This window comes from Marmota marmota, unplaced genomic scaffold (genome assembly GCF_001458135.2).
Source record: "Marmota marmota marmota unplaced genomic scaffold, marMar, whole genome shotgun sequence".
Taxonomy (NCBI): Eukaryota; Metazoa; Chordata; class Mammalia; order Rodentia; family Sciuridae; genus Marmota; species Marmota marmota.
In genome coordinates, this window is record NW_026000001.1 from 4,439,222 (window position 1) to 4,457,353 (window position 18,132).

Sequence of the window (18,132 nt, forward strand, 5' to 3'; positions counted from 1 at the left end):
GCCCGAAATTAGCATTTCCGCGGCCATCTGGCGCGAGGAGCGGGCGCGGCCGGACAAAGGGCGCCGGGCGAGGGGAGAGGCGAGTGTGCCGCGGTATTGACCTGCAAATGAGGCTTGTCCGCGCATTAAAGCTCGCCGGACCCCCGACCCCGGCCCCCGCCCCGCCCGCTCGGCCCGCGGCCCCTCGCGGTCCAGGCCCGGACTGGGCACTCGGAGGCCTGGTGGCCGGCCGCGCCGCGCAGGGCGCCCCGAGCTTGGTGCCCCACACACGGTCCGAGGCCTCGGCGTGCCCTGCGCCTCCCCTGGCCAGGCCCCTTAGAGGCAGGGCGTCCTGCTGCAGGCCCCAGGGGAGGGCATGACTGGACGGGACGCTTGACAGGGAGATGCCGAGAAAGGGCAGACAGCCACGTGGACAGGTTTTGTTTTTGCACCGTGGTCCTTGACGCCCTGAATCGTGGAGAACAGGCCTGCAACACGCGGGGTGGATGGACTGGCTGGGCCGGAGACGCAGAGTGGGCGGCCTGTGCCCACAGGAACCCCCAGACTCCCGCGAGGTACTGCCTACTGGAGGCTGCCCAGTCTGGGAGTCCTGGGGATTGTGGGACCCCTCAGGAAGCCTGGTCATTTGGGGACCCCTGATTGGTTCCTGAACTTTCTACAGTGGGGCTCAGACTCTGGGCACCCTCAAGCAGGGGCCCTGGGTGGGCTGCTACAGCAACCCTCAGGGTCCCTAAAGGCCTGGGGACCAGTAGAGGCAGACTCTGGGCCTCAGTTTCCCTGGGACATTTGTCCAAGTGGGAGTCTTGGTGATACTGTTGGGGTGGGTCCATCTGTGGCCTCTGTCTGTCCTCCCCATTTAGCTCGGGCTCTGGGTAGTCAGGAGGAAGCCTGTGGGTCCAGCCGGCGGGTGATGAGGGGGTTTCTTGGAGGAGGTAGGCTGAACTGAGGTTTGAATGAGGCCCAGGAAAGGGAGTGGTCATGGCCTGGCCTGGGGTCACCTGTGTGGGCTGGACCTGGGATTTGGTCTGGGATTAGATGCAGGAGGGTGCTGGCAAAGGCTGGACCCTAAGCCTGTGAGTGAGACTGACGTTGATGGGGATCCTCAGATACTTCCCATTAGCAGGGGCGGGAATGTCCAAATCTGCGCAGAGATCCACACTACAGGGCTCAGATGAGGCCCTCTCAGGTTCTCCTTCCAGGGCGAAAATACTGTCCAAAAAGAAGAAACTGGAAATTGGGAAGTCAATAATACTCTAGTGAGAATTACCTTGCCAACTAATTTCCTCAGAAACCAGGGTCCAGGGACAAGTGCATAAACCTAAGTCCTCTCGACAGGCACGTTCAAACTGGGAGGCCGAGGCATGCAGAGATTTCCCCAGACAGCCTGGCTTAGGCCACTGGTGTGGGGTTTGGCTGCCAGCTGTCCTCAGGGGCAGGTCCTCAGGAGCCTGGCCTGGACCCCCTGAGCTAAGGGAGGGGGCTTCTCCACCAGGCCTTGTACTTTGCCTGGATAGACTGGGTGGAGCAGGCTGCTCCTGACCTTGCTACAGGGGAGTGGGAGGGTGGACAGCTAGCACTCAAGTGTTCTTTGGAAACTGGAGTGAGGTCTATCAGACCAGGGTATGTGTGTGAGAGGCAGGACCAGCGACATGAAGCCAGGGGTGATGGTGTGGAGGGTGGTGGCCACTTTCTGCCATGCTGGGCAGTGCTCTGGGCTGGGCACCTGGCATCTGACTGTCCTGACACTCAGTGGGCTTGCCCACAAGGAGATAGGGTGCATCGGGTGAGGCTGTGGGATGTGGTTGAGTCCTGGGTAGGGGTGTCTGGGGGGACAGGTATACATGGGCTGGGCCCAGGGATGTAGGCACAAGCCTAGGAGTGGCCACACATATGAGGGGCCCGGGGGCTCCTGAGGCTGCAGTGGGCGGGTCTGTGGGGACATGTGCTGGAGGTGGTTGGTGCAGAGCCTGGAGCTGCGCCTGGCTTCCATCATTCCCAGTGGACATTTCCCAGTCTCCAGGGCCAGGTCCCAGGCTACAGCAAATAGTGGAGCCCAGGGCCTAATGTGAGTGACCACGGGTCCCTGCTCTTTGTCCTCAGGAGTTCACAAGTCCAGACTTCCTGCAGGCCAGCATTTCCTGGTCCCCAAGGAGTCACCTTGTCACATGTCCTCTGTGTAATGCAGTCTGGGGACACTGCCCATCTGGAGGGGAGTCAACTGCCAGGACAGACTGTCTGCTTGGGCCTGGTGCTGTGAAGGGGGAGCCTGGGCCACCCTGGGAAGGCGTCGGGAAAAGGGCCCGGGTGCTGGGTTTTGCAGGATGAGTAAGAGCTTGTTCCACGGAGACTGGAGAAAGGGCCCGCTGGCAGGTGGTGGTGGCTTTGGGAGGAGCTGAGGGGGTGGGCGGGGGGGGGGTGTGGGCCTGGGCTGGGCTCCGCTGCCTGGTTGCTGGTGTGCTTCCTTGGGCTGGGTTGGCACTGACAGCCATGCCTCCCGGCCACAGGATGCTCTTTTCAGTATGACCAGCCGGGCAGAAGAGCTGAGTGACAGGCAACTCGTGGCCCTGGGAAGGCAGGGCTGGGCGGGGTCCCGGCCTGGATGCTCAGGAGAGAACCAGGCAGCCTGAGCGAGCACCTCTGGGCCTGCCCCACACCTCTGAGGCCTGAATGTCCAGTGGCCTGAGACCACCTCTGTGTCCCTGCCCCACCATCCTTCTCTTCCTGCTTGGCCCCTAAGTGGCCAGTCTGGCCTGCTAGGGGAGAAATGGCCTCTTTTTGCCGGGGGGTGGGGGGGTGTCAAGCCTCACCTAGGGCCTGGATCTTGTCCCTCCCCAGGGCCCTTGAGGCCACAGGCTCAGCCATTTTCTTCCACAGGGAACTTGGGGGCAGTGGGGCTGATCTTTGCAGCCCTGGGCTGGGGTGGGGACAGGAAGTGAGACTGTCTGTGGCTGGAGGTCTCAGGCCCCAGAGGCTCTCTGGTTTCTCCTGTTGGAGAGGAAAGCGTGGTGGGGGTCTCCTGTCCGCATGGCAACGCAGGTGGGGCTGGCCACACCCTAGAACCAACCTGCCCCTCTGTGAGGGGTCCGGGGAGCCCTGCCCGGCCAGGCTGCCCTCTCTGCAGACTGCCCTGCAGCCCAGGGCCCTCTCCCGGTCACTTCTCCATCTCTGCTCACTCAGGGGGACCCTGGAGGTGGGCGCAGGCAGGACTGCTCCACCTGCTCTGCTCCTCATTAGTACAGGAACCCAAGCAGGTGAGGTGCCTGGGCCCCGGCCTCCTCGTGTATCGGACTGACCGCTCTCGTGCTGGCCTTGGAGGGTCCCTGGGCTGGCTCTGGGTGGTCTGCTGTCTGTGAGGCACTGGAAGTGGGCGGCCTTCTCCAGCCATCCTGGGCCCCAGGGTGAGCATGTCCCTGGCTGAGGTCCCTGGGCCCTGGGCTCGGGAGTGGGTCTGGGTGGGGAGGTGGCTCCAGGCTGGGCCAGTCTGGCCCCCGAGGGGGCTGAGTGAGCACTCTGTCCCCGACCTGCAGCTGTCATCTGCTTCTGGGATTCAGTTTCCCGAGCTGGTGGCTGCAGGTGGATTCCGGAGGCCTGGTGACCTCACAGCCTGGAGCCTGGGTGTCTCCTGAGCCAGGCGGTGGCTGAGGGGACAATGCAGCCTGTTCCCCGGGGAGAGGGCCCAGCCAGCTGCAGGAAAGCAGTGTGCCTGCGCTGAGGCCTCTCAGGCTCCTGGGCAGTGGGGGCCGCTGGAGCAGCAGAGCCAGGCCTGGGCAGGGCTCTCGGAGCTGGGCAGTGGGGCTCTGGATGGCTGAAGCCGCTGGACACGGGGGCTGTGGGCACGTTCAGGACGCAGGTCTGCCTGCTTGGCCTGAGGCAGGGGGAGGCGGGTGGGGCGGGGCAGGGCTGACGCCCACTGGGGAGAACAGGGGTGTCCTCTGCACACCCCTTAGGGAGCCACAGGTGTTCCGGGTGGTATGGGGAGTGGAAAGCGGCCTCCTCCTACCACCATGGACTCTGTGACTGGGCTGCAGGTGAAACTGACACAGGGAACTCAACAGGACAAGAGACCCACTTTGTCAGGTGGGCATGTGTGAGAGTCCCACAGGACATGCCTGGAGGGATGGTCAGACCAGGGCTTCAGGTGGCCCGGGGGCCGAGGGCAAGCTGCTGGGCTCCATCGGGGTGGAGAGCTTTGTGGGGAGGCCACTGTCTGCAAGTCAGTCTCTCAGGTAGAAGGTGAATAGGGGACCCCTCCAGTCACACCCGAGCTGCCTATTGGGGTGGTGTTTCCTAAACTCCTAAGTGGGGGGCGTGGCGGGCTTGCTGCCAGCCAAGAGCTTTGCGTTTGGGTGTGACAGGTGAACCTGCTCCTTGGGCCTTGGGCACGGGCCTGGGTCACATCCTGTCCCGTTGGATGTGTGTATGCGTGGGGAGGACACAGTAGCCACGTCCAGGCCTGGCTAGCGCAGGGCAGACACTTCCTGCTTTCGAGCTCAAGCTGCCCCTTCTGGGAGCCCCGCCCAGCCAGGCTGCCCTCTCTGCAGGGTGTCTCCCCTGGTTGGGGTCATTCCTATTGGGGGCAGGGGAGGTAGCCAGTGGACATGGGTGTCGGGGAGGAGGAGCAGAAGGCCCCTTCCAGGTGTTCCCACTAAGTCATTTTCCTCATATGTCTAATCCCCCCGTCCACCTGGGTGTAGTGGCCAGTCTGGGTCCCAGTGAGGGTGTGAGGCTGTGGTCCCCAGATTCACCTAGGCTGGCCACATCCTGGGAACCAGCAGATGTCCCTCTGCAGAGGCTGCTGAACGCAGGGTTGAACCCCAGGACTGTGTGCAGGAGATCAGACGGTCGGTTCCCAGAGAAGGTCAGCCAGCTCCGCAGTGTGGGGGAGGGGCGCCAGCCGCAGCCCCGCCGCCCGCCGGGTGACATCCTGCGGTGAGCCCAGGAGGAGTGCTGGGGGCGGGCGGAAGGGCCCTCTTCTCCCATCTGTGGATTTGGGGGGTCGAAACCTGCACCAGGGGTTTGTCTGTCCAGGGAGAAGCAGAGTTCTCGGGGGACTCTGAATGGCCCGCCAGGACCACAGGTGGCTGGGCTGCAGCAGTCATGGGGGACATTCGGGAAGCTGTCACTGCGCCCAGGCCACAGCCCCGCGGGGCTGTCGTGTGGAGCCGCAGCGCAGCCAGTTCAGAGGGCAGCAGAGCTTCTGGCCAAGCCCCCAGGCCGGAAACCCAGAATCCAGAGGCCCCGAGGCCTCCTGCGGGTACCAGGCTCGCCCTGCCTCAGTTTCCCCTCCTGTGGTGCACGGTGGTCCTCAGTAGCCACCCTACTGAGTGTTGGGGGGCAGGACAGACATCACCCCGGGCCCCGCGGGGACACGGTGGGGGTGGAGCACGAGTCCCTCGGCCCCCACGGCAGGGCAGGCCAGTCAAGTGGAAGACCCAAGTCCATTGTCCGTGCCTGCTCCCCTCTCCACAGTGCTTTGACATGATCCTGTGGATGGGAGAGGGGATTTGATTAAGGCCCTTTGAAGCCACTTAATGCCATTAGCCACCGTGCTGACGACCCCTCGAGTCCCAGGACAGGCCCTTCTCCCAGGCGACGCTGTGGGCTGGCTCCCTGGGCTTCCGCAAGGGTCCCCCAGGGGCCGGCTCAGGCCTGGCCCCCCGGCACTCAGGGCCTGGGGAGCCTCATCCTGGCTCCAGGGCTGGGCCTCAGGTCCAAGCCTTGCCCAGCACGAGCTCCTCTGGTGAGTGGCCTTGCCTTCTCTGCCTGTCACTCCCATTGCCCTGGGCAGGAGGCGCAGTGGAGACGGTGCTTCCCGTGTGCCTGTCCCGAGGCCCTTCTGCAAGGTCCTCTGGCCCCTCCATCCCTGGGCTGTGTTGGCTGCCCTTGCCATTCAGGGAGAACTGAACAGATTTGGAGGCCCTTGCCAGCTGGGTCACTGGCGCTGGACGAGGCCCTGCCGGGAGGTGCTGCCCACTCCCTGGGGACCTGCTCTGTGGACTGCTGCCTCAGAGTCGTCTCTGTGCTGGTGCTGAGAGGAGCCCACCCGTCTCCAGGTGCAGCACGCTCCACCTTGGCCCTGGTCAGTGGCTTCACACTCATGTCTGCAGCCAGCACTGGGGAGTGGGGCTGCGATGACCTCTCAGCCCAGAGAGGTCAGGGGTCCTGCCCAAGGACACAAAGGAGCATGGCTGAGCCAGGAGAGGGACTGGATCCCTGGCTTCCAGCTTTAGCTTGTCCTTCATTCCACTGCCTTCATGTATTTTCACAATGGAGGTGACTTTCATCTCGTGTGTGTGTGTGTGTGTGTGTGTGTGTGTGTATGCACAGGGGGGATGTAGGGAGGGATAAATATAAGAAACAACCACAAGGGTTTGGTGGGGTTTGGGCTAGCTCATCAATGGTCACGATAACAGATTTTCTTGAAAATCCAATTGGACTACCCCTGTGGCTGGAGCAATGGCAGCCTTCTTGGAACTAGTGGGCATGCCCTGAAGGGCGTTCTGGCTTTTGGCTATCTCAGGCAGGTTCGGTGCTGTATGACTCACCAGCCTGTGTGGGCCAGCAGACCAGCTGCATTGGGTCCTGGGAATTTTCCTCAGACCTGGCCCTGGTATCCCTGGGGTCCCAGAAGGCCAGCTTGTTTTTGGCCAGGCCGTTCTTCCCTGCCCTCTGGCTTCCTGGCCCAGAAATGGACTTTTCTGCTGCTGGAAGCTCCATTTCTTCTCTGAGGATTTTCTTTTCTTTTTTCCCCACATTTTTTTATTGGTGCATTATAGTTGTACACAATGGGGGGATTTGTCGTTCCGTGTTTGTCCACGCACACAATGCAGCAGCGTGGCCCGGCCAGTGCACCCCCCCCCCCCCGCACTCCCCCTTCCTCCTTCCTCCCACCCTGGTCCCTTTCCTCTACTGATCTTCCTTTGATTTTCATGAGACCCCCTCTTTCTTTTCCTTTTTCCTCTCGAGCTTCTGCATATGAGAAAAAACACATGACCCGTGACCTTCTGAGTTTGGTTTAATTCACTTAACACAATGCTCTCAAGTTCCATCCATTTTCCTGCAAATAGCATAATTTCCTTCTTCTTTGTGGCTGACTAAAACTGCACTGTGCATGTCCACCACATTTTCTTTATCCCCCCGTCCATCGATGGACACCTAGGCTGGCTCCGTCGTCTGGCGGCTGTGAATGGTGTGTGCGTGTGTCACTGTAGTGAGATGATTTAACTCCTCAGGGTCAATACCGAGGAGTGGGACAGCTGGGTCACGTGGAGGGTCCCTGCCTGGTCTTTTAGGAGCCTCCCTACTGATTTCCACGGGGGTCTGCTAATTCACAGTCCACCCACAGTGTAAAGGGTTCCTTTCCCCACATCCTCCAGCACTGATTGGCATTTATAGTCTTTTTTAAAAATTGAAGTGTATAGACAGACACAATACCTTTATTTGGTTTATTTATTCCTATGTGGTGCTGCAGATCCCACCGAGTGCCTCACATGTGCCCCAGCCCCAGCCCTGCCCGACTGGCCGGTGTGGGACGACAGCTCAGTGTGGATTTGATTTGCATTTCCCTAATTGCTAAAGATGTTGGACATTTCTTCATGTATTTTTTGACCATTTGTATTTCTTCTGTTGAGAAGTTCTGTTCAATTCATTTGCCCCTTTGTTAACTGGGTCATGTGTTTGGAGTTGTTCATATATTGTAGGTTTCAGTCCTCTATCAGAGAGGAGGCTCCTCTGTGGGTCCTCCATTCGCATTCCTAATTGTGTTCTTTGTGGTGCAGATGTGTTTTTAATTTGATGCCACCCATTTATTAATCCTTGGCTTATTTCCTGAGCTTTGGGGGTCCTGTTGAGGACGTCATTGCCTGTGCCTACAGGCTGGAATGTCCCCTGCATTTTCTTGTAGGAGTGGCGTAGTTTCTGGTCTAACTCTGAGGCCTTTGAGACATTTTCAGTTGACTTTTGTGTGCATGGTGAGAGATAAGGGTCTAGTCTTTCTTTCTTTCCTTCCTTCCTTCCTTCCTTTCTGTATGATGGATTGAACCCAAAGGGTTCTTAACCACTGAATCATATCCCAGCCTTAAAAAAAAAATTCTTTAGAGATAGAGTCTCGCTGAGTTGCTTAGGGCCTTGCTAAGTTGCTGAGGCTGGCTTTGAGTTTGTGATCCTCCTGTCTCAGCTTCCCCAATCACTGGGATGGCAGGTTATGCCACCAGACCCCGCGAGGTCAGTCTTTTCTGAGGATTTTCTAACGTACAGTCACACCTTGCCTGGCCCTGCCCAGGGGCCCGGTTTCTCCGTCGGCACCTGGCGGGGAAGACCAGTGCTCTGAGGTGTCCGCTCGGGTGCCTGGTTGGCCTCCCCTGGGTGACTCACCCCTGGAGCACCCTGTTGTGGCTCCAGGGTTTTACCAGGGCTTCCTGGGCACGGGCCCTGCAGGAAGATGGTGCCCGGCAGCCCGTGCCGCCCTTTGAAATCTGTCTCAGAAAGATTATGCTCTTCATGGAAGAAGTGTCAGGGGCAGATGGGACAAGCCGGGGATGGGTCACCAGGGCTGTGGGTCCACAGCAAGAAGCAGAAGGGGCGCAGGTGGAGCCAGCTGCCGAGGCCATCTTGGGCAGCTCCAGGCTCGGCTTTGGCCTCGTTGGGCTGAGGGGCCCCTGAACTGAGGTCACCTCCCTCTCAAGCAGGTAAGAAGACAGCAGCTGGCTGGGAGGTCGGAGGTGGCTGGCTCGGGGGCTCCTCTGCCCCCGACAGGGCCCTGCAGGCTTGCCCACGTGCTGTGCTGCATAGTGGAGCTGGAGAGTGGCCTGGTGGGAGCTGCCGGGGCCCAGGGGGACTGGAACTCTGCTCAACTCTGGCTGCCCCGTGCACACCCCAGGCCCTGTTGCCCCCAGCCGTGGCTGGCCCAGGTGAGGACCTGCCCTGGGCAAGGGTCAGAGTGGGGGTGACAGGGCTCAGGGCCTGGACCACCTCCCCAGCTCATAAGCTCCGTCCCAGGCCTCAAGAATGGGGCCAGAGGGAGACATGGGGGCAGGGAGTCACTGGGGGCCAGAGGAGACGGGGAAACAGCCTTGGGACCCACAGGGTGCCACTGCAGGCCAGAGGGCAGCACCAGGGTGGAGCTGGGGAGTGGGTCCTCAGAGACGCACAGATCTACGGTGTGGCTTGGGTGTCCTAGAGCCACAGCTCAGCTGTGGGTGGGCCTGGGCTGGCCTGGTCCCTTCCCTCAGGCCCGGAGTGTGTCCCCTCCCCCGGGTGCCCCTCAGATGGCATCCCCTACTGGTCCCTGCCGCAGCCAGGCGCCCCGTGGCCAGAGCAGTGCTGGGTCACTTCTTTCCAGGCGGGCATGAGATTCCTTCACTGGCACTTTCTAAGCACCCAGTGGGGCAGACCTGTGCCAGCTGCCTGGTTCCAGGCTCCCTGCAGTCCCTTCCTCCCGTGGGGCCACCTGCCTGCTTCAATGGCTGGAAGGAAGTCTTTCCCTTAAAGGGGAAGGAGCTGGGAGGAGCTGGGGGTCACTTGCCTGGCTGGAGAAACTGGGCTCTGGGAGAGGGGCCCGAAGGCAGGGCAGCACCTCAGGAGCTGGCCAGGCAGTGGACACCAGAGTCGGCTGGGGGTGGGGGTGCAAGGCTCGGGCAGCTGTTCAGCTGGGAGTGGGGAGGGGCTCCTGAGGGTGAAGCTGGATGCAGGAGGGCTGGGGAGGAGCCTGGGGTCAAGCAGGCCCGTGAGGGGCTAGAGCCCAGTGTCACACCCTCGGGCGATGTTTCTGGCTACCTCTATTAAGCACCTACTGTGTGCCTGAGCTTACTGTCGGATTTCCATCGACCCCCTTCCCATACCTGCTCCAGGGCGCTTTGCACAGCCAGGGGTGGGAGGTGCGTGGGCGGCACCTGCCCTGCCAAGGCTCCTCTTCCCAGCATTGGCCTAAAGGTGGGAGAACCCCAGGCTGACCAGTGCCAGCCCGCGGGACTGGCCACCCCAGGGCCAAGTCCAGTGCCCACGGAGGGCAGCCTGGCAGGGGGAGCCTGGGCAGAGGAGCTGGGTGCCCCGGGAGGCAGGAGCCCCTCCTGGCCCCCCCAGCAGATGCTCCTGGCACCCATTGGTCGTTGAGGACCTCAATAAGGGAGCCCAATTTGGAGACAAAGGCCCAGCTCTGCGGACAAATACTCATGGGTATTGTCAGCCCAGGCCGCCAGGCAGCCGAGGCGAGGCCCACAAAGGGCCGAAGAAAGGGGCCGAGGGAGGGGGCCGTGAATGGGCCTGGGCTGCACATGCCACCGTTGCCCGGGCGACGGCCCTCTCACGGAGAGGTCTGCCGGGCCATTGTCCGGGGCCCGCAGGACGTGTCACACACCAGATGGTCGTGTGCTGTCTAGGTCACTTATCGGGGGACAGAGTGAAGGAATGTGGCCGGCGCGGCAGGCCGGGCGCCATCTGTTCCCTCAGACGCGGGCATCGGGCGGGCACTGAGCGCTTGGCCGCTGGGCCCATCCTGCACCAAGGCTTTAATTAGCTAATTCCATAATTGGACTTTATTTCAGGTAAATTGCATTTCACACCCGAGAGGGCTGCAAAGGCCCTTCCAGGAGCAAAGCCCTCGGGCACACAGTGGGTAAGGTGGCAGCAAAGCGGGCGGGCGCGGCAGCCGGGCTTGCCATGGCGGCTGGCCGGGCACTGTGGAGGGCCTGCCTCGCGGTGGCCAGCGCTTCCCGGGTTTCCACAGATGTTTACGCAACGAGCAGACAGTGGCTTCTGCATTCCAGCAGTTGTCCTCGACGTTCGTGCCTCCCGTGGGTGTGGACGGGAGGTCAGTGCCAGTCAGGAGGACACCAAGGCCTCATGGGGGGAGTCCCCAGGAGTCACAGGCCTTGGGGTGCTCAGCATGAAGGGACCTGGGGTTCATTCCCTGCCACCTCACACCTGGTCCTTGTCCCCACTGCTGGCCACCTCCTGCTTGCACACACTCAGTACAGCTCTGTCCTGGCACCCTCAGATGCCCTTGGCTCTGATGGCCTGGTCAGGATGGACCTTGGAAGGACAGGGGTAGGACAGAGTCCAGAGCATTGAGACTGGCCTGAAGACCAGGGTGTCTTGAAGACGGGCACTGTTCAAATTCACAGGCCGCTGCGAGGATGGCATGCCATGAGTGAACTGTGGGCACCGGCCCAGGGCAGGCAGATGGAGCCCACCTGGCATATGCCTTCCACCCAGAAGGCGGGACAGGTGGGGGACATCATCTCGCCAACAGGAGGTCAAGGCTGTGAGGGCTGGGGTGAGCACGGGGGAGGCCTGGCCCTTCCTTGCATTCCAGCACCTTAAAGGCCAAAACTTGAGGTCCTGGAGAGGGGGCGTCCTGGGTCAAGGGCCAGCCAGGACTGGGTAGGGCGGATGGAGAGGCCCTGGCTTGTCTCTGAGGGTGGTTGCCCAGGGGCACATCAGTGCTGCCCCAGCCAGACCAGGCTCTGGACCAGACTTACCTGCTCTAAGTCCAGGGTCTGCTGGGAGACAGACAGTGACCACACCATGGTCATGTGTGGCCAACACCACCTGAAGTGGAATCCCCAGGGCCACCCGGGCTTTGACACGTGTCACAGCCCCTCTGAGCTTCTGAGTGTCCCCTCCAGTGTGGATAGGGGACACCTGCTCAGGCTGCCTGGGCGCCCTGCCTCTAAGGGAACCATACGGGTCCCGCCGTGAGGGGCCGTGGACGGGGAGGGGCAGATGCCCAGGGCAGCCATGGGAGATAGGAGGGCAGGGCCCGAGGTCTCATTGATCCTCCAGAATCAAGGCGAGAGCAGGGCCAAGATCAACCATGGCCCTCCGTGTTTATTGGGAAAGGCTTGTGCAATCAGCAATCAAAATCACCCCGTGACCTCATTAGAACAGACCCAGCCACCGCAGACCGGCCGACAATGCCCGGAGGGGCCCGTCCCGCATGGAAATCCCCTGGCTTGGCAGCTGGTGAGGGGTGTGTGGCTCCGTCTGCGGGTCTGTCCAGCTGCTCCCACCAGGCGAGAATCACAGGCAGGGACCACAGGCAGGGGTTGCTGTCCACAGGGGGTGGGAGAAGCTGCCTGTCCAGAGTGGGCAGTGGGCACCCCCATCCCCTGCCCCAGGGTCAGCATCTCTAGAGAACCAGGGAGCCGAGCCAGGCTCTCAGGCCTTGTGGTAGGCTGTCCTCTGGTCATTCTGCCTGTGCCCTGCTGGGCCCTGAATTGGAGGCCGGGCTCAAAGACCCACAGACCCTATCCGGGCTATTCCTGTGTCTCCCCCAGGAAGCCCCCTCATCTAACCGGGCTGGCCCCCCTCGGCCTGGGCCACATCCTGGCTCTGTGTGCCCAGGCCAGGCCCAATGCCCTGGGTATACCCTACCGTCGTGCCTCAGCGGCCATGCACGTGATGCCATCACCACAGTTGGGGTGATGGCCTAGCCTAAGAGGGGCCCAACACCCAGCTGAGTCCTAGTACCCATTGGTGGGGAGGAGGTGGCTGGCCTAGCCCCTAAGCCTGGGCTCTGCTGGTGGCATGGCTCCGATACGGGAACCACGTCGTGCTCCCAGGGTCTTTGGGGAGGTGGCCAGGTCCAGGTGGGTACCCTGCTAAGACGGAGGTGGGGAGGGCCGCTGGGCTTCCACAGGCCTCCCCACCCAGGCCCACCCTGCCCAGCCCCCATCAGGATGCCTCATCAGGTCCTCTCCGGGGCACGGTCAGCTGTTCGTAGGTGGGCAGAGAGTTGCCGGGCAGGAAGAGCTTGGGGTGGACAGAGCCACTTTCGCTGCAGGACTGGACCACTTGGGCCCCGCCCCCACCAGGGGGGCCGCCCTGGTGCAGGGAGAGCAGCCGGTGGAGCAGGTCCGTGATGACCACCAGCCTCTGGTCCAGCTGCGTCACCTGCGGGGACAGGAACAGAGCTGAGTGTGAAGGTGGGGGCAGCCCAGTGCAGAGCCCCTCCAGCGTCACGGCAGACACGCCACTCATGACCTGGTCAGCGCTGCCCTCGACCCTGCTCAGGTGTGCATGTGCCTACTGTGGAGTCTGTCCCCCTCCACGGCCTCCCCTGGACCTGGCGGCTGGAGGTCTCTCAGCCTGCTCCCAGCCTCTGCAGCTCTGGCCAGGCCCTCAGGGGCATCCAGGTGACCTGGCTCTGGAGTACTGACTTTACCACCATCTTGAGCTTCCTGGGGCCAGGCCAGGCTCCTCCCGGGTGGGGTCAGAGAGACCAGGGCTGTGTCTGCTCAGTCTGGAGGACATGAAGGCTGGACACAGCCGGGCCTAGTGTAGCAGGACTGGTGCGTGGCAGAGACCAGGGCTGGACACTGTTTAGGGCCTGGAAGGGTTCAGAGGACAGGGCCTGGAGGTGGCTTAGAGGTGGGTCAGGACCTGGAATGAACATGGCAGAGTGGGTGCCCCACAGAGGTGGCCCCATGGCTGCTGGGCCAACAGAGAAGCCCCACATGAACCAGGAACCAGAGGACGGTGTGGAAGAAAGAGGCCGCCGGCCCCGAGGGTAGTACAGATGAGAAGGCCTTGCCTGGGAGGTCAGAGCCAGGCAGCGGGCAGTCAGAGAGGGGGTGCCCATCCAGGAGCAGTGTGCTCTCCTGCATGGTGGGGTCTAGGGAGGTCGTGGGGCTCCGTTGGTGGCTCAGGGCTGGGTCGGGGCCAGTACTTGGTCTGCAGGGTACTTGGGGTCGTCCCCTCAGGTACGCTGTTAGATTTGTAGTCCCCTCCCCCACCCAGAGCACTGGAAACACCAGGAATGGTGGTGGTGGGGGGGGGCTGGGGACCTGGGGGCCAGGCCTACAGAACTGCTTCATGGAGCAGAGACCACGGAGACGACTCAGGCACGAGCTGCCTGCTGGGCCCCGAGGAGTCCGCCGGGCCTCTGTCCACCACACATGCACGCGCTGTCCCTGGCAGGCCTGACCCCTTGGGCCCACCTGGCCCCTAGGGTTGGGGCCGAGCTGGAGTGTAGGGGTGCTGGAGGCAAAGTGGGCACCAACCCTGCACTGGCCAGGTGGGCAGCCCGTTGATTCTGTGAGTCCAGGCCCAGCTCCACAGGATGGGTGCCACGGTCCTCGACCCTCCTGCATACAGTGGACTCTGGGTGCAGGGAAGGAGGAGCGGCAGCCTGGGGCCTGCCCAAGGGGCTGAGGGAGAGGAGCCGTCTCTCCTGGGTTGGGGGCGGAAGGCCTGTCCTGCATCTCAGAATGACCGACAGGCTCCTTCCACGGCGAGGGCCTCTGCCCTTCCAGGAGGAGGAAGCCTGGTGTCCCCAACCTGGAGCCATGGTGGCTGCATCATCTCCAGGACACTCCCAGTCCTTCCTGCTCTGCCTGCAGCCATCCCAGGCCCAGGGACAGCTGTGTGTCTGAGGTCGGACTGCCCAGGCCACGGGGGCCTCATTCCTTATTTTCCCCAGTTGAACTTGATGTGCCCACACTGTGACGAGGCTGCAGGGCTGCCTGGCTTGGCTGGGCTGGGGGCCTGGAGCCACTCTGTGGCCCCTGCCCCAGGGGCCCACCAGCATCCTAATTCTCTGTAAGTCACAGAGGACAGCCACCGCCAGCACCCACAGATGCCGATGCTAGGCTCGGCAGAAGAGGGGCCTTGCTCAGGGTCACTGTTGGGACCCCTGAGGTCCACCTGGCCCCCTGTAGCCCCCGCCCCAGGGCTCCACACTAGGGGCAAAACTGGAGGATAGTTGGTGTTGCGTCAAGGGCAGAGCTGGGTAGGGGCTGGAACCAAACCCCCCAGGAGCAGCCGCTGAGAGCCGAGGGCGGAGCTGACGCAGGAGGGAGGCAGCCAGGTAGAGGGCAAGGCGGGGTGTCCCTCTCGTTCACCTGCTGGACCCCTGGGGCTCATGTTGCCAGCCCCCTCAGTCCCTACCTACTTCTGCCCTGGGAGAACAGTGGGGGGGGGCAGCCCGGCTTCAGGGGCTGAGTGGGGAAACTGAGGCCCAGGGACCTGCGGATGCACAGAAGGTGGGTGCAGCCAACGCCAGGCTTGCTCCTTTTGGGTGGATCCTGGTTTCTCTTCCTGGATGGTGCCTGGGGCGCTGCATGGCTTCCTGGCCTGGGTTAAGTTTGCTGGATATTGATTGGTTTGGCATTAATTAAAGCACCAAATACATTGCAGAGGAAAATCTGTGGTTTCATAAATTTTCACTTTACGGCATTTGCACATCTGTTGGAGCCCCATGTGTGCTAATGGGTTGGGAAGCCTTTGTAGGGACTTCTTGGGGAACATCATTCAGAGGATGGTGGCTGTTGGGTGTGGCTCTGTGTTGAGCCACCTTGGGGTGACAGGGAGGACAAGCATCATGGAGAGCTGTGCTCAGCCTCCTGCAGAGGAATGGGGTGGGGGCATGGGGTGGGGTGGGGGTGGTGGCTGCAGGCTGAGCACAGCTGAGCCTCCCTTCCAGTGCCACTGAAGAAGTCCCTGAAGCGTCCTGCTGGGGCTGGTTCCCAAGCTCATTGTGACCCTGTGGCTGTTGCCATGCAACTGGTGTTTTGAGGGACTGTCAGGGTCTCTGGTCCCCAGGGACGTCTCATTAGTGGGCTGCTGGGTCCCTGAGCTGGCCCAGAGTCTGGGGCCTCACTGCCACCTCCTCACACAAGAAGAACAGGGCTGGGAAGGCAGGGAGAAAGAGTGGACCTCTCCAAAGCCTCTGGGTGCCGGGGTGGATACCTGGGTCCCTCTGGTCATCTGTGGGGTCTCCCAGCTCCCCCCGCTGCCTGCAGGATCTTCCTGAGTAATCCTGGTCACCCACGGGGCTGTCCTGCATTGTGGGCTGCCGTGCGTCCTCTTGGGTCATCTAGTCACCTCTGGGTTCTTCCCACACTGTCCCCCAGATCCACGCCTGGTGGGGAGAGCTGCTCTTCCAGACCAGCGTGGACACCATGTACTCCTCCGGGCCGTCCCCCCAGAGCAAGGCCCGAGGCTGGGAACCACACTGTTCGCCTGTTGGCTCTGCCGGGCCCAGTGGGGTGGGGTGGAGCTGTGCTCAGACTGGTCCTGGAGGCCCAGTGAGACGCAGGTACTGGACCTGGAGAGGCTTCCTTTCCTCTTCTGACAAGCTAGTGTTCCCAGCAGGTCATGTGCTGGGGTGGGGAGGAGCTTGCTTACCTGCACCTCCGCGGGGTGCCAGGGCTCTGGGGGCACCCCGTGGAAGGGGCCTTCCCTGCCCTGCCTGCGTCCAGCCCTGCTGACCTGCCACGGGAAGGGCCCTGGCCTGGGCTTAGGGTGGCGCCTCTCAGCCCCAGACCTCAGTTCCTGAGACAGGACTTCAAACAGAGATGGACCCTGAGTTGCCTGGCCCAGGAGCCCCCTCTGGGGTCCTGGTGATGCTGCCGAAGGAGCGGAGGGGCACCCTCACCAGCAGCCCAGGGAGAGGTCGGCCAGGCCTCCACCCCAGGGAGATGCCTTTGAACGGGCAGGTGCCTGCAAGGCACTGCCACCTTTGAGAGAAGGCAGTGCCCACACTGGGCACTGGCTTGGTGTTCCCCAAGAGCCATGAGACAGATCAGTTTTGGGGATCTCAGATCTCTCCACTATTTGCAGTTTGACAGTGATTCAAAGGGCAGGGCCAACAGAAGCCCCTTTGTGCCCTGCCTCGACTCAGCGATTAACAACCATAGACGACTTACGCGGGCTTCGGAAGAGAGAAAAGCAACTAGAATAACAGCTAGTCAGAGGCCCGCGGCTGCTGCTGATCAGACCCGAGGCAATGGGGGTTTCTGTTTGATGTGGTTATGAATTTGTTTTCAAAAGAAAATCTTGAAAAAGAGTCTTTCAAGAGAAATTTTTGCAGAACCTGCCCAGCCTTGATCCCTGCTTGGGACCCCCGAAGGCATAGATCCTCGGACTGCCTTAGCCAGCCGGGCAGGCCAGGCCAGGCCAGGGACGCTAGGGCCCAGCCCCAGGGGAGGAAGCCCGTGATGTGCCCGGGCTGGACGCCCTGGGGCAGCAGCCCATGCTTCCCTGGGATCCTTGTTGGACGGTGTTCAAGGCAGGGTGGTCCTCCTGGAGGGAGTCCCTGTGGGGTCACAAGGTGAAGGCCACCCTGGGAGCCACCCTCAGGGCCAACCTCAAGATGCTTAATGCTGGCATGGGGTTAGTGGGTGCCAGCCCTGGCACCAAAGTGGCCACAGGGAGCAGGGGAGAGGCCCCAGGAAAAGGGCAGGTGTGTGGGAGACTGGCCAGCAAGCTCTGCCGGGCTGGGGTCCCCAGCCCACCTGCGCACCGGCCGGCTCTTACTCCACTGCACCCGGCATCCACAGGCCAGGAGATGAAAGGGAAGCCCGACTCCCCCGGAGCTGCCCCGGCTGCTGCTCCCGACTCTGCTCTTGTGCAGCTTCCCTGGCATGGGCGAGGGTGGGCGGACACCACCGCAGTGGGGTCCCACGTCACACGGGACGCACATGGGGATTGGTGAGAGGAGGAAGTCGGCCCTGCGTCCCCAGGGCATAGTGAGGAGTTTGGACAGAAGTTGGGGGCTGGTGTGGGGCCCATGATAGGCCTTTATTAAGTCCTACTGTGTGCTGGGATTTATGTGTCTCATTTCTAAGTCCCTTTGGGGGCAGAGCCACTGCTGCTCATTCCACAGACTCCGGCAGAGGCAGGGCGAGGCTCCAGGAGGGCTGTGTGAGGGAGGCCGCTCCTGGGGGGGTCTCCACCTCCCTCCCAGCTGCAAGCCCTCGGGTGCCTCAGGCTCTGGTGGGCCTGCATACTGGACACTCTGGGCTCCCGTCCCTGCATATCCAGCCCAGCCTGGCAGCCCTCTCTTGCTGGGACTGCTCCGGTAGCCGAGGGGCTCACGTCCCCACCCCGCTGCACTTCCACACGGTGGTCTTTTCAAAACACAAACCAGTTCACGTCGCTGCCCTGCTGGTCCAGGACCCCCGTGGCCCCTAAGGTGTCGGACACACCCCCACATCCCTGTGGTTCCTTCTCTTCCTGCTCTCTCCACTCTGGGCCTTTGCTGCTCCTCAAACATGGTGGTGTCCCTGCCTCTAGTCCTTTGTCCCTGCTGCTGGGCTCAGGTCTTGCCAACGTCACCTCCATCCTCAGCCCCCCCCCCAACGCCTGCGGGCCTTTCCTCACCTGTTATCTCCCCCCCCAGGGGCCCCGCCA

The 18,132-nt window shown here is 62.1% G+C and overlaps 1 protein-coding gene across 1 annotated transcript in view; it reads right to left on the bottom strand.

The window, feature by feature from the left end:
• Window positions 1-11,783: 11,783 nt before the first annotated feature.
• Window positions 11,784-18,132, bottom strand: part of Kcnq1 (potassium voltage-gated channel subfamily Q member 1) — a 288,888-nt gene continuing 282,539 nt past the window's right edge. The window contains exon 16 of the mRNA XM_015503067.2: window positions 11,784-12,891. Coding sequence (XP_015358553.2) covers window positions 12,673-12,891 — 219 coding nt within the window. The 3' untranslated portion in view covers window positions 11,784-12,672. The remainder of the gene's footprint in view (window positions 12,892-18,132) is intronic.